General features: G+C 47.4%; 1 protein-coding gene across 2 annotated transcripts in view; it reads left to right on the top strand.

Annotated features, from left to right (window-relative positions):
- CLIC5 (CLIC family member 5) overlaps nucleotides 1-16,438 on the top strand; it is a 146,123-nt gene that overhangs the window by 109,259 nt on the left and 20,426 nt on the right. For both annotated transcript variants that reach the window (XM_090282524.1, XM_090282525.1), the window contains exon 4: nucleotides 5,119-5,225. In XM_090282524.1, coding sequence (XP_090138650.1) covers nucleotides 5,119-5,225 — 107 coding nt within the window. The remainder of the gene's footprint in view (nucleotides 1-5,118; nucleotides 5,226-16,438) is intronic.

The raw sequence follows: 16,438 nt of genomic DNA, 5'->3' as shown, positions 1-16,438 counted from the left end.
TCCAATACTTTTTAAAAAATCATATTTGGGCCCATAGAGCATTCAGTGTCAAAATGAGGAATCCAGGAAGTCTTAAGTACTTTCTAAATGAGACTAACTTCCATCCCCTTCCTTATACTGATCCAGTTAGTGCTCAACCAGGAAGCATTGGGAATGGCGTTGAGACATGCTGGTCCTTACCTTTGATCTCTGTGGAATGGATTAGTGTTGAGACATGCTGGTCCTTACCTTTGATCTCTGTGGAATGGCTAGAATGAGTAGGATTTCAGAATCAAGAGTCAGAAGACCTAACTCTGGCCACCTGACTACAGTGTTTGTCTTATGACCTTGGGCAGGTATCTCTCTTGCTCAGACCCTTCCGATTCCCTCATGTCTAAAATGAGGGATGTGAAACTGCCTGGTCTCTAAGATGCTTTTTAGCAAAAGTTCTATGATTCCATGAGTTTTTAAAAGCATTTTTCCAGAACTGGTTGTTGATTAAAATAACCCTAGTACATAGATGCTATAATAAAAATTCAGTGGGGAGTGGGTAAACTGATAGTCTAGTTACATGGCATGTCATTTAGTCAACTAACAAGCAGTTACTGTGTGTTAACAAGGTTCAGGACATTGCCAGAATTGGAAGACACTTTGAATTTGTTACTTTAAGAAATGTTTACAGATATCACACAAGAATATTTTTCTAACCCTCTGGGAGGTGAAGAAACAGCCTCAGTACCAACAACAGAAATGGCATAGTGGCTGAGAGGGTGGACTTTGGAGTTAGAATAACTAGTTCTAACCTGTACCAGTAGGTTGTGCTGCAGTAACAGGTCAGCCTCAAAATCTTAGTAATTTAAAAGAATATGGGTCTATTTTTCACTCATGCAACACCTGAATGGGTGGTGTGGCCCTCTTCCATCTTTAGCTCGTTTTTTTTAATGTTATTTATTTATTTTTTAGAAAACGAAGAAGCGGGGGTGGGGTGGGCAGAAAGAGAGGGAAAGAAACATCGATGTGAGAGAGAAATATCGGTCAGTTGCCTCTCACATGTGCCCCAACCAGGGACCAAACCTGCAACCCAGGCATGTGCCATGACCAGGAATCAACCAGCGACCTTTTGCTTTGTGGGACAACACCCAACCCACTGAGCCACACTGGTCAGCACTCCATTAGCTCTTGGAATATGTTTCCTCCAAGTCTCCTTCAGCAGAGGAAGAGTGAGAAGGATCATGTAAAATGTTTTTAAGGGCCAGGTCTGTGAGTGGTTACATCATATCACTTCCCCTCCCATCCCCCTGCTGAGAATCCCAGTCACATGACCCCACCTAACTGAGATGGAGAAGCTGGGAAATGCAGAGAAGCACATGGATACTTATTGAGGATCAGTGGTCTCTGCTGCAGGTAAATTACTTAAAACCTTTCTAATATTTAATTTTCACTTCTATAGAATGATGAACATAATGACCTCAAGGGACTATTATAGAAGATAGTGCTACTTAGCCGAGAGACTTATGTAAAGAGCTCATTAAATGACAGCTGGGAGAGTTAGAAAAAGAGGTCAGTTCCTCTTTCGTGACTGTCTCCCAAGTGCAATTGTAAGCACAATTGGTGAGCTTAGATTTTAAAACCACAGATCCCAATGGGTGTCTTTTAATGAATAAGCCAGATTCCGTCCATCTCCAAGGATCATTTGCTTAAGTAACAGAGACAGGACAAGGCAAGCACACGGTCAAGAATCAGAAGAGTCAGAAGCATCAACCTGCTTTTTAAGTGAGGATTGGGTGAGGTGAGGAAGCAGAAATAATGGAGAAGAGACAGAGGGGCAGTTCAGTCACTTTTCAGGTAATTAGAAAAAGGGAGGTTCAACACTCAAGCTGCCAGGGCAGGCCCTGAAATCAGCAAAAGTCACTCCATGAGAACAGGAAGACTGACTCTCTTTTTCTCCCATATAGCCTCAATGCCAGGGTCAGGGCTTGGCCTCTGGTAGGCGCTCACTGCATGTTGATTTAATTGCACAGGGGCCCTTTGTTCAGTGCATGGCAGTCAATGACTAGTCAATGAGAAGTAAGTTGGGACTCTAGGCCAGTCAGTCAGAGCACCTCCATCCAACTGCAATCATACACACACACACACACACTCACACACACACACACACACACACACACACACACACATATGTATGGCTACTAGTTACAAAAGACAGATTCTTTTTTTATGAGAAGCCAACTGTTTTACTTCCCAGAATGAAGCTTAAGTGCATATCTTAGATGAATGCATTTGAAATAAGAGATCTTAAAAACAGAGTGGAGAAATTTTCATTAGTTAGAGCAGAGGTTGGCAAACTTTCCTGTGAAGAGCCAGAGAGTGAGTACTCGTATGTTTGGCTTTGTGGGCCATACCATCTCTGTCCCAGCTCCACTCTTATAAAGTGAAAGCGGCCATAGGCAGTATGTGGATATAGCTGTGTTCCAATAAAGTTTTACTTATGAATATTGAAATTTGAATTTTATATTGTTTTATCATGTCACAAGATAATATCCCCCTTTTGATTTTGTTTTAATCATTCAAAAGTGTAAACACTATTCTTAGCTTCTGGGAGATACACAAACAGATGTTGGGCTGAATTTGGCCTCCCGGCCATAAAATACTGACCTCTGAGTTAGAGAAATTCACCAGTTCCTTGACTATCACTAGACCACATCACAGCCATATTGCAAAGATGTTTCTATGAATAAAAAATACTCTCCAGCCTTTTAGAGGAGAATGGACTCTGTAGCCCACTTATTGCATATTTAAAATATAATGTAAATATGGCGCTAAAATAAATTTACTTAATATCCTGTATAGTAACCTTGCCAAATCTAGTTCCTAAAATCTGTAAGATTAACATTTGAAGACACACTTCCCGTAAGGACAAACGTCAAATGAGACATTATGCTCTACAGTAAGGTCTCAGTGAATCCTAGCTCTTAGAAAACACACAGCATCTTCAAGATCTCCATGAGCACATGGCTCTTTGTCCTCCATCTTGGATTTGGTACCACACACCTGTTTGGTACCTCGCACAGTGTTTGGCCAACACTGATCATGAAGAAATGATCAGGTTAGTGGAAGTGTGATAAAATGATGGAATTAAAAAAACACCTAACAAATCCAAACGAAAATGCATTTTCTAGACCTTTCTCTCTTTACATTATTAACTTATCAAGTAAAAACAAAGCACTTGATATAATAACTTAAGGCAATCAATTCAAGAACATGACAGATTCTATGTGAGAAAGCCAAAATAGGAAGGGTTATCCTAAATTCCCATGTCCTGGCAGATTACCTAACATCTTGCAGTTAAGCTTCTTTGCCTCCTCAATCAGAGCAGATGAATTTGTTAATTCCTGGTACAATCGGACAGACGTGTGTGCAGAACCTGTGCAGAGCGCCCCCTCCTGGTGGATGGAGAGAATTCATCCATCCTGCTCCACCAAGCTCCAGCAAGGCTTGGGGGCTTTGAGAGTAAAACAGGAGAGTCGAAGAGAGAGAGGCTCAGGACATGAAGCTTAAGAGCTGGGATTTTCAAAGTGAAACTGCTTGAGCTGAACTCCTCCTGGCTCTGTCACCTGGCTCCGTGAGCTTAGAGAAATCTCTTAACTTCTCTGTGCTTCATTTTTCTCAAGTGGGAAATGAGGCTAGTAACAGTACCGATGCACTTGTGAGGAGTAACTGATGCATACGCGTGAAGGGGTTGGTCGAGTGTCTGGCACGTAGCAGGCACTCAGTACTGGTTGGCCTTTGCTGATATCAGGGAAGACGATGGGATGGAAGGGCAGAACACTGCTCCACAGGCAGGAAGTGGGTTCTCATGGTGCCTCCACTGTTTATTTTCCATGGGCCCTCAAACAGCCACTTAGCCCCTCTACTCTCCAATGGCTTTCCCTGTAAAATGAGGGTGACAGTGGCTTCTGTATCTGCCTCATGGCCAAGGCTGGACACAGCAACTTTCTGTGGCCTGGTCCAATGGCAATATCTGAAACTAAACAGCTACCTAACGTGGCCTAAGAGTGGACAGTCCTAGCTAGTGGGTCAGTGGAGGAAAAGAAAAAAATGAAAAAACAACAAATAATTTTAAAAGGCTTTTTGGTTCAAATTAGTTAAAACATTAAACAAACAAACAAACAAAAACCCTATTTTGCTTTTTAGATATAAAGCAACCAAACAGCTGACAGTTGACAGCTCTTCACCCAGTGATCACAAAGGTTCACATAATTGATCATAATAATAATAACCAAGCAATTGTCTTAGATCTCCTCTCACCCCTGCCTGGCCATACACATAAAATGCTTGTGAAATAATTTTTTCATGCAGATGGGGTCAAAGTCATGGACTCCCACACAAGCAAGTTTACCTCATTTTGTCACAGGACTGTTTTCTCAGTGGTGAACAGCCCTAACCACAGTTAGCCTTTTACAAACTTCTGGCTTCAAAATGAAAGGATGTGTAAAGCAAGAGGGGTTGAGCATTGCAAATCTGTATCTACACCTGGAAATAAAACAATGGAAACACTCATCCTGCTGATGGACCCTGGTACTTATCTTATTACTGCAAACAAATAGGAGTGTGCAAAGGGTATTTCAGAAGAGGAGCAAGGACATCCTTCCTTTTGAGAAATGCTTTCGAGGCCTCAGTGCCAAGGTGCCTAGCAAAACCCCTTGCTCCCAGAATTAGCTCCATGCAGCCAAAATATAATCACTGGCCTGGCAGTGAACAGTTATTTTAATGTGCCTTGGGCAAATGTCAGGGACCTCGCCTGATACAGAGTAAGCTTGTTTAGAATTTTGATGAGGGCCTTTTATTGGTGCATTACTGTTGGTGGTCCAGGAAGAAGACAGCCCCTGGCCCCCCTGAATGGTGTTCTGGATCCCTGAGTCCTCCAGACTGCATCCCCCTAGGCAGCCCACGGGCCTCTGTTTTTGTCTATGGATGAACTAGGACTGAGATGTTCCGCCTCCCAAAAGGATGGGTGTAAAACCCAAAGGTCTGTAGACCCAGCTGGAAACAGGACTGCTGCTCGTGATAGGAACAGATTCTCCCTTGAAGGGGCTCCGAGTTCTCACTGATCTCAGAACCCCATGCCTCTCCTCCCAGGTACCCCCGGCTGGCTGCGAAGCACCGGGAATCCAACACGGCAGGCATCGACATCTTCTCCAAGTTCTCTGCCTACATCAAAAACACGAAGCAGCAAAACAATGCCGGTGAGTGACCCCCTGCCGCCAAGGCCCCTGGTGGTGCTGTCGGCTGCCCAGGGCATCCCGGATACTCAGGTCACAGAAGCACCTGGGAGCAGTGCTGCTTGTTATTCATCCCTGCTGACACGGGGAGAGGATCGCAGATCTGCCTTCTGACTAGCGCAGGAGAAAAGGCCAATGGGCCCCATTACTGAATGAGAGGGAGGGATACAGTGTGCGCTCTGAGTCAGCCTTAATGCCCGGCAAAGTGCCCTGCCTCATCCTGAGGTCCATTTGTCCCAAATTCGTGCCCCTGACTGCGCTCTCAGGAAGTCCTGGTCGGAACAATGGCTTTCTTCTGGTCCCTGAAAGATTTCTCAGGGGGTTGTCAGAGGCCATGCTGAGGCAGCACAGTTGCCACGGTGGTGAATGCTGAAGGCAGAGCCCGGCTGGCTGCATTTCCCTCCTGCAGGTGCAGAGGGTGCTGGGGAAGCCACTTCTCCAAGCCGGGCCCTTCCCGCTCTGGCCTTGGCTACAGAGCTCAGGACTTGGTTCTCTTGTGCTGCCTTCTCAGAGGGATTTGGGTACCTCATCAAGGCTCACAGTCCTTTTAGTCCCTCTGTTGGCATTGTCCTCCCAGAATCAGCTAGAACAATTTGAATGGAGCCATCAAATTGAGCCTGTAGAACACCTGAGGAACTATCAGGCTGCAGAGAAGAAAGGAAGAACGATGAGAAAGTTTGCTGTCCTCTGAGCGGGAGAATGAGCAGACAGCCTAGGTGGGAGCCTGGAGGGAGCTCAGCATAGAGCCAGAATAACCACTTCACGAACCTCTGTGAATGAAGGGCCATCAAATAAACACACAGTGGACCAGAACAAGCTGTCCAGGAGCTCAGAGGGAAAAGGCCTCTCTTTAGACCAAGGTGACCAGGAAAGGCAGCTCCGAATGAGTGAGAGAGAAGACATTTTGGCGGGCACAGAGTTTGTGCAAGGGAAGTAAATAATTTAGTAATAGTTACTGAGGACCTGGATTATGTCAGGCACAGAACTAGATTCAAAAAAAGAGCTGGAAAAAGATGCTCCCATTCTTTGAGGCCTGGTTGGTACAGAAGAAAAGGCCTAAATTCACAAAATGTCAAATAACGAGACAAGAGACAAATGATGGCTTAATCAAAGGGAGTCTGAAGAGCTGATTAGCTGTCCTGTGAAAAGGAGAAATAGTATCTGTCAATGGTGTTCAGAGCAGGAAAAATTTACATTCAGGGCCTCTGAGGAAATTTTTTGAAAAGTTTTAACTGGATCATAAAGGTGAAAAGGGAGTCAGTTGTCTGGGAACGTTGTGTGGATGTTGTGGGGAGGGTGGGAAAATGCCACCGACAGAGACTGGAGAAGTGGCCGGAGCCTGCAGTGCTGCCTGGGAGACTGGATTTATTGAGGGAGGAATGGCAGCCATTAGAGGTGTATGAGGAAGCACTCTAAGGAGAGTCGCTTTTTAGGGACCAGAAGAAGAAAGGTGTGGAAAATATTTTAAGTATATTTAGTACCCTCACTCTGTTGGGGTGGGTTGAGTAGTGTCCCCACAAATTCCTGTCCACCCAGGACCTCCAAATGCGACATTGTTTGGAAATAGGCTATTTGCAGATGTAATTAGTAAAGAGTCTTGAGGTGACACCACCCTGGCGATCTAAATCCAATGACTGGTGTTCTTACAGAAAGAGGAGAGGACACACAGACACAGGGCCAGCGGCCATGGGCAGACAGCAGAGATTGGAGTGTAGCAGCCACTGGTAAAGGACCCCTCGGGGCCCCCAGAGGCTGAAAGAGGAGCGCAAGTCTTCCGGTCTAGAGCCTGGGGAGGGAGTGTGTTCCCGCTGGCACCTTGATTTTGGCCTTCTGGCCTCTAAAATTGTGGGAAAATAGGTTTCTGTTGTTTTAAGCCACCCAGTTTGTGGCACTTCGCTGTGGCCCTCCTGGGAAACCAGTGCAGCCCCTCAGAGCCATCGTGCAAAAGGGCAGTTGCTGCCACTTTCCTGGCTCAGGACCCAGCGGCAAATCAGAGGACCAGGGGCTTGTCCTCGCCTCCCCTGAAAGCCCTCGGAGCTGGCTCTCGGCTCTCGTTTTCAGATTCCGCATCCAGCGCCCTTTCCCTCAGCCACAAACATCTTCCTTCATGCTTGTCAAAGCACCCTCGGAAAGCTGATCTCATCCGAGCCTTCCAGATTTTTCATGTTATAAACGGTATTTACATATTATCCATGCTTGCCGCTCTCCAGCCCCAAAGCTAAAGCTCCAGTTTCCACTGCGCATCACGTATTGATTTCTTATAAACTCAACACTCTCCAACTTTCATTGTTTCCACTTCTTCTGTTTCACCCTGGTTTTCTCCCTGATGGGTTTTGCTCTTGTGAGTCCTTCTCCCCCTAACTCATTTGCACATTTCAAAACTGATGCATTTTTGTTTTCCCATAATCTATCCCCCCAGATCGCAGCCCCTGGTGCTGTTCTCTTCTGCCTTTTAACAAGATACCATGGGTTCTTCCTTCGTTGTAACCATTGGAACCATAGCTTGCCCACTCCCAGCCTCTCCCCTTCCCCGTTCCTTCCCTGACTCCACTCCCCCTAGTGATGGTCAGTGGGGTCCAAAAGTTCTTAGGCTCAGCAGCCAGTGGCCAAGGCTCCTGTAGAGAGCAGCACTGGGTCCCCACCCCACACAGCCTGGACCAGGTCCCCTGAGGCAGTCCACCTCACCCCCGCTGCTCTCTGCTCTGTCGAGCTCTGAGCTCTGTAGTCAAGTGGGGGCCAGCCCCTGACAGATCCCCGAGGCAGCATCAGCATTAGCCCCAGGCTTTCTCTGACCTGCTTTCCTGCACCACTGCCTGGTTTTTCCCCTCTGATCTTCAGCTCTGCCTCTTGTTTCTTCAGGTTGTCCCTTCTGTGTTTTCAATTCTTTTTCCCTTGAGCAGAGGCCTCCCTTCCTGTCCACCATGTTACCACCTACTGGCCCAGCCCCCACACACACATTGGTCGTGGGCAGGGGGCCTTTCCTGCCCTCTCAGCATCAGATCATGAAAACCCTGGCTCTTTGTGTCAGGTTCTGCAGGGGGGACCATCGCTCTGCTCCTGTGTGGGCACCAGAGGGCCTTTGAAAATATCCCTGCTGTCTGTCCCACAGAAAGAACCTCATCCCCAGCTACCCGAACCCAGACCCCAACCGGGACGGCCATCCACAGCTAGCATACAAGAGAGTGGTCAGTCAGGACGTACACCCAGTTGTTCCTTCTTTCATTTGGCAAACACAGATTTCATGGCCTGGCTTGAATTCCAGGTCTGCCACTCCCAGCTGTGCAACCTTGCCTGAGACTTACTCTCGTGGAGCCTCTGTTTTGGCATCTGTGGTATAAACACTGCACAGAAGGCCATGGAGACTCTGCCTGTTGTGTCCTCCCGTGTCCCTCCCTGACTCTTCTTGCCTGCCTCAGCCCCTCACTCAGATCCTGCACAGGAGAGAGCCCAGGCTGACCCAGGAAGCAGGGCCCTTCTCCTTCAGGAGGAGGGTGCGTGGGGGGGGTCTGTGAGGGTATGGGAACAAGCGCCTACGCGGAGGGGGTACCCATGGCCCTGAGGAGGGGCAGAGCAGTGCCGGTTTAGATTTGGCTACAGGAGTCCCTGCTCTGGGCCCCCCACATTGCTTATTCAGTGATGTATCAGGGAAACAAGATGTCATTTGTTCAGCAGTGAAGGCCTCTTACGTTCTGCCACAGGACTGGGGGGAGGGCACAAGCTTCGTCCATCCCACCTCGGGCACATCCCGTATGGTGCCTGGACAAACCACAGTCAGCTCCGCATCCTGTACCCTGCCTCAGCGCATGCAGCTCGGCCACAGTGGCCTGGCCCTCCACCTTCCGCAGCGCCGGTGACGGCCTCCTCTAACATCTTCCCATCTCTCCCTCTGCAAGTATCGCTGCTAAAAACTCGCATCCTGGCACTCCTCCTTGCCCCTTCCTCTGGGATGCTGCCGAGTCTCACAGATGCCAGGCAACCTAGACTGGGCAGCCGGCCTCAGGCTCAGCAGCTCTGCGTCTCCTGGCTCCTGGACTGCACACTTGCTTTGTCACTCTGCTCAGGGACATCGGCTTGTCTCCTCAGCTTATCCCTTCCCTTGAGGGGTTTCATTTACACCCTAATTTGACATGTCACCCCACTCTCTGTCATACTGTAACAGGATCTGGACTTCTCTCTCTGAATATCTGTTTTATATTTTGTATTTCTGACCCTCAAAGTGTTATTTGCTCAGACTCTGAAAATCTCTGCCAAACCCCTTTGGCTCTCAAGAAATTCTTGTTAGCTACTTACCCTAGTCTGGGTGTAAAATACTTTATTATACTTTATTTTTCAAAACCTCTCTTTTTCCTTATATGTTAATCCCATACATTCTACTGGTTTATTTCACTCTTTGTACATGTTGCGTGTTCCAGACAATTAACAGATGGATCCAATGTGCACCTTTAGGTCCCTATTCTTATTCATTATTTGTAAAGAGCCTTTCAAATTTATTCCAACTCTATCACATTTCCTCCAGATACAGTTAACATCCTGGCCAGTATTACCATCTCATTTTTGGCATATTCGTCATATTCTTATGTACTTTTTCCCATTTTCTTTTTGGTTGGAGAGAAAGTGGACATGTGTATGCATGTAGACTGAGACAAGAATCCTATATTGCTCCTACCCTGTTCGCTTCTGGATATTCCCTCCGTCATCCCGGTGCACACACCCAGTTCCATGGGGCTCCCTGGCCCCTTCTCAAAGGTCTACAAAGTCCCACCCAATCTCTTATCTAACCCATATATCATATGCAGCTACATGGCTTTTCCCCATCACATTTGCATAGGCCCTTTTTAACACATCTAACACATGTGCATCTCGAATTGCTGGTACCATGTATTTCTGTGCAAAATGGTGTTCATCCCCATTGGGATGATTTGGGGGATTTCAAGTCTTCCTTGGAATTCCCTCGTCTCTCCGACCTCCATGCCTCACTTCCTCTCGTATTTCCGCCCCTGTATTACTGTCTTATGGGCCTTTTTCTGTTTTCAAATTAATACTCCACTTGTTCCAGAAAGACTTTATAGCCCCTTGCAGGGACACATAAAGCACAGCTGAGCAACATACACTCGAAGGAGGTAAGAAAGAAAAACAAGAGAACCATAAAACGGAGCCCAGGGTGAGCTAAACTGTGAAAGCAGCTCCCGGGGCCTCGGTGCACGACACACACAGCTGACCACAGACTTGGCTCCCGCCCTAGCAGACAGAGGGACCCTGGCCCACTACAGTTTGGCTCTCCCAGAAGATAAAAACAAACCAACTTCCCAGAAAAATAACAAGTATTCTTGATTTGGGGGCTTGTGTTGTACGCACAGAGGAGCTGTTATTTTCATTTTCTCAGGGCTTTTTCCTTCCCTTCCCTCCCCATTGTCTGGGACTCCAGGCGGCTGGCTTGCAGCAGATGGGACTTCTCTGCAGGAACAGTCTTTACCATGCGCCCATCATGCCCCTCCCTTCCGGTCGTCACCGGCACCCTCTTTACATCTGATGGCCATTTTTCTTCTCTTTTCTTCTCATCTCCTCTTGAAGACCCATGAGATCTGCCCAGAGCCTCATGCCTGTGTCACCAGCTTTTCTGCTCCTCTTCATCATTTCCAAGGTTTGGAGCAGCCTGCCTATGCCTGTCTCTCTCTCTCTCTGTTCTCTGTCTCTCTCTCCTCTCTCTCTCTCTGACTGACAGGTCCTCTGGCTTTGTTTGCAAAGACGTGCCTCTGTTTTTGTATGGAAGACACTGTGGTCTCTTAGCATACTCCTCTTGATACAATTATCCTAATGAAATCCTTCTAACTTCCTAAAAACCTTCGTTGGGTACCTACTGAGGATATGCAGGACACGGTGCTATGTGTTTCGAGGACACGCCCCGTACCCAGATTGAGTTCTCTCTCAAGCATTGTCCTTCATTAGTTGTAAGTGTAGTGGCCATGTATTCCAAACTGAAAATCAGATGTTTAACAAATTGCCTTCATTGGAAATAATCAAATTATAAGAAACTGGTACTGTCTCAGAAAATCCAGGACACATGTCCCCAAATGAAAAGCATCTGGTTGGGGCTGAGCATTCAGTTCCCCCTCATCCTCAGTCCAAAGCCAAACCTGGCTGCCACTGCAATGGGGAAAGGGGGCTCCACAGTCCCTACCACCTCCTGGCCCCAGGTCCTTTGCCAGAACAAAAGAGTCACCATGAACCATCAAGTCCTCTGAGCAGTCCTTTTTTTTCCAAATAAGGGTCAAGTTTTCCTCTTCCCTCAGGCTCATATCAGTGGCTTCACTTCTTGGGAGCTAGAAGCAAGCAGTGTGCTTCCTGGATTTATTCTGAGAAAATTGATCATCACAGCCACCTTTCCTGAATAAGACTCTCAGAGTGTTCTAGAAACCTCAGTAAGCTCATCTCATCATAGGGGCAGTCATTCTTAATGGCAGTCCTTTTTGACAGAACTGTGATTGAAGGGGTGCATTGTGGTTCTTATCACACTATCCATTTACTAATCCTGCCCCTCTCTGTCCCCCTTAGCTCACGTGTGAGGCAGTACAGGCAAACCAGCATAGGCTACATCCTCCCTTCCTATCTCGTCTCCTTTCTCTGTTCAGGCCTGAATCTGCAAATTGCCCATTTTCTCTCTTCTACAAGGTGTCCCGGCAGTGCTCTTAGCGAGGCTGAGGGAAAACGAATGTCTGTAGCACTGGCGACCATTCTTTCCCTGCCATGTTCTCAGTGGTGTGTGTCCACACAAGCTCACCCCTGTCCTTCCATCTTACAGCCTGCCTGGTGGAACCACACCCACAGACCCATGGCCCTGCAGCCTGCTCTTCTCCTCCTCACCCTGTGGGCCAAGTGCCTTCCTCCCAGCATATACCCCTCCCTTGTAATAAAATCTAGAAGACCCTTTAAGTACATATGTTAAACAGGACCATCCCATTTGATGTACAGAAAATTGAGGCTCACAGACTGCTCACTATTAAGAAATTTACAGTGGACCCTGTAGAACAGGCCTCCAGCTAACAAAGTGAGTGTCCCAGCAGTGGGGGGCTACAAAAAGAGGTGCGAATTTTGCAGGAGGGAAATGTCTAATTGAAAGTGTCATCTGTTTTAAGACATTATTATTAAGTGCCATTAAGAAATAAAACCTGCTTTCGAGTAGATAAAATTCTTTCATTTCATTTAAACTGTAAGATTTTCCTGTCAAAGGTGTTGAATGTGAAAAATATGTCTTAGTCTTAATGAAGTATGGTAGTTGATTCCCACAGCCCTTTCTAAATTGAACATTCTATCACTTCTTATAGGCTAACTCTCCCTTCTGCTTGACCTTGAGCCACCTTGTTGGAAAGAAAGTGAGTCAAGGTCCACATTGCTTCCTGACCCTTCAGGGAGAGCTATCCTCACTTCATACCCAGCAAAGGGTCAGTTCTGCTGCCCACCTCTCCTGCTTGGAGAGAGCACTTATCTCTTAGGTCAGGGGTTGACAAACTTTTTTTGTAAAGGGTCAGACAGTAAATATTTTGTACTTTGCAAACTATGCAAGCTGTCACAACTGCTCAGCTCTGCCACTGGAACTATAAAACAGCCGTGGACAATATGTAAACAATAAATGTGGCTGTGTTCCAAAAAAACTTCATTTATGGACATTGAAATTTGAATTTCACATCATTTTCAGGTGTCAGGAAATAGTCTTCTTCTTTTGACTTGTTTCAAATCACCCAAAAATGAAAAAAAAAAAATAACAAAACAAAAAAGCAACTTATCTTGGGGGCACTGCAAAAGTAGGCAGTAGGTCTCTGTTTTAGGCAGCAAATTCTCTGAATTTCTTTATCTTCTCATTGCCAATATGGAGGTTCCAATAGGGCTCTTTCTTGTAGCATTGTCACATCAATTAAATGAAGTAATGCATTTGAGCACCAAGGACAGTCCCTGACGCACAGTAGGCACCAATATGTCCGTCCTCGCTATCGCTGCTGCTGCTGCGGCTGCAGTGGAGGTCAGGAATCCTGCTCCAGGCAGCCCAGCTTCCAGGGCAATGTAGAAGCATGTGCTGCCCTCTGCTGGCCGCTGGAGGCATCAGCGCTAGACACAGCTAATCACGTTTTGCTCAAGGAGGCCTGTGGATTTTCAAGCATCTGTGTACAGGGACTCAGTTATGCCTAAGCTTTGGCTTGGAGGTTCCAGAAGAGACCAGGTCTCCTCCAGGGGCTCAGAGCCACCTTCATCATCTGTCCAGGCCAGTGGGTCCTCCAGAGGTCGCTGGCTGCCGCCCTACTGACAAGCTGCCCCCAGCCTCCTCTTTCTCCTTTCCCTCTCCCTCTTCTACCACATCCAATCTTTACTTTCATGAACTTCCTTGACCTAAAATAGAAAAGTGTTTGAAAGGATTCAAAGAGGCCTGGGAGGGCTGTTAGCCCAGAACTAACAAACCCCTGACTATCAAAGAGCCTGTGCTTTCTCTCCAAGCGGCATGAAAGCAAACTGCTGTCGGGGCAAGGGTAGGCGGGGGGTGTTGGGAGGCGAGGTGGAGCATTTTTTCCAGATTCCCCAGGATGTGGCGAGCTGTGTTTAAAAGAGAGTGTGTGTATTTATTATTCCAAGCCACTTCAATCACAGGGCGCTTATTTCCTCCTCCTCCTCTTCCTCCCTCCCAGCCCTCAGCCCCCACATTGCAGGGTGGGCTCAGGCTGCAGGCCCGGCCTTCCTGAGGGGATGGGCACAGCCCCCACCTATCGTTCAGCCCCGTCTTCGGAGGTGAAAGCTAAGGCGACATGTAAAAAGTAGTGGGAACAGGAGTTATTATGACGCTGCTCAGAGACGGAAGTCACGGAGGTGGCAGAGGGGCTCTGTGTCTGTCCTGGCAGAAACACGACCACGCGTTCTTTTGGAGGAAGACAGCTGTGTCCCAGCCCAGGACAACTGGTTCCCTGAAAGGAGACCTCAGCCTGGGCTGTTATCATGATGGAGGCTCCTGGGTGGCCCCCGGACCACCACAGTGGTGAGGATAACGAGGTGACTGTCTTGCCACTTCCTCATAAAGCGGCCATTGCTGTCTCCTTTCAAAAACCACCTCTGGTCATAAAGGAACCCCTTCAGGCTGCCTGCCCTGGCCACCCTTGCGTGCAAATAGCCAACACGGGGTGTTTTGTTTGTTTGTTTGTTGGGTTGAAGTTTTGCTTTGATTAGCATTCTTACAAGGAAAAATAAATAACCTGGGCTCAGAGGGACCTACCTCTGAGGTTTGGCGCATCCTGCACAGACGCACACCTTCACACGTGGAGGGTCCTTGAGGCTGAGAGCAAGAGGAGGGGGAGGAATGGATATTTCCTTCTGGCACCTCCCAGAACTGGCCCAGGGGACTCCTCCAGAGGGTCTTTGATTTGGTTCATTATTGAGGCAGAGGCTGGCAATTTATAATTTAACAAATTTTGCTCTTGAAATGAATCCTTGGGCAGTCATAAGGAAGGCGGTTGGTGGCCACGTGGCTTGTCGCAGGGGCAGGTCAGGGAGGGAGGGCACGCGGAAGGGGAATAGGGGGGTCCTGCGTGGGTGGGCGCATTCATTAGTGGAAGGAGCGAGTGTTAGTTCTGTGGGGTGGGCTTCCCAGCTGGAGTATTGCAGAGACCACCAACACCATTCCATGTGGTGGAATTTCCCGCAGTCTGACCAGAATGAGTTCTCCTGGCCTGGCCTGGACTCCTATCAAGGTGTGGGGAATAAAGGAACTTTAAATGACTAATTTGAACAAGAGCTAAATGCTCTTTCACCTCTGGCTACCGTTACCTCATCCTGTGCAAGCGACACCTCTTGTCTTTGTACCTTCTACACGTGGGAGCAACGTATGTTTCTGTCGCTCTCTGCACTCACAGACACACACACAGAGCTTACATGTGTTCTTCAATTTCTATGCATTAGCAGAGGCCATTGCACCGCTCCTTAAATAAACAGGGTTGTGTAACAATTAATCTGAAAAAAGTGTGCCTGCATGTGAAGTCATATTAGTGACAGGACACAACATGGGTCTCATAGCTTCACCTTTAAGCACAATGGTGTACATGGGTGTGTGTCTACATCTCATCGTTGTAGTTGGTTTATGACAAGGATGGCACTCATAACCCCTCATCTGTGATCAGAACGTAGCTTTTAGACACAACTCCCCCCCACCTGATTCAGTAGAGAACGGCACTGGGTGAATTGCATGTAGAATGGGTACCCCCATTTTTGGTAGGGCTTGGGCTGACAGTGACAAGATGTGAAATCCACGGGGTGTGCAGAACCTTCTAACAACAACTACAGACGCAATTATGAACTTCCCTTGTCCAATTCCTCACTCCTTGTCCAGGATGGGCAACGTTCGTTCCATTTCATGCAAGAAAAGCCGAAGCATCATGTTCAGATGACATGATGAGGCCAGTGAGGGACGCAGGACAAAAAGCAGGCACTTCTCAGCTTTTAAATTCTCTTGCTGCAAATGAAATATCAGTAAAACCTAAGAATTGAAACCAGGGTTAAATCCAGTCTGGTACTCTGAATGTATCAGCCGCTTAGAGGATAATCTTTTTTTAAAAAAAGAAGTTGCTAGGCAGAACTTTGACTCTAAAACCCCCAGCTTTATTTAAAAATCTGCTCTAGAGCTCTTTCAGGAAGGCACCTCAAACCATCTCAGTGCATTCAGGAGTTTAGCCTGCGTAGCTTCATTAGCTAAAGCGATGCATCTGTTTGGGACTTAGGGGTCAAGTAACACTTTGTTTTGCTTGCCTTGTTATCCAGACCATTTTCCAATTTACATGTACATTTTCCAATTTGCATGTATATTTGCAAGTCCCCTGGGGGTCTAGTTACAGTACACATACTGGTGCAGTGGGTCTCGGGTGGGCCTGAGAGCTCCCGGGTGATGCTGCTGCCAGTGGTCCAGGAGGTGCTTTGGGAAGCAGGGTTCTGGGCAGCTGCCTCCAAGACGGACTGTTCATCGCTATTGTCCAAGAGCCCAGCTCAGCATCTGGCTCAGAGCAGGTGCTCAATACCATTTGTTAAGTGAGTGAATGAGCCATAACCCAAACACTTCAGGATGCCCCTACCCTATCTTCTCATTTACTTGAGAGGTGTCGAAAGGGCCTAACCTGACTCATCCATGTCAGGGGCACTTCCTCCTGTTCCCA

The sequence above is a fragment of the Furipterus horrens genome, unplaced genomic scaffold (genome assembly GCF_987537825.1).
Source record: "Furipterus horrens unplaced genomic scaffold, mFurHor1.1.pri manual_scaffold_6, whole genome shotgun sequence".
Taxonomy (NCBI): domain Eukaryota; kingdom Metazoa; phylum Chordata; class Mammalia; order Chiroptera; family Furipteridae; genus Furipterus; species Furipterus horrens.
Note: the sequence above shows the minus strand (reverse complement) of the source record. Positions and strands in the feature narration are given on the sequence as shown.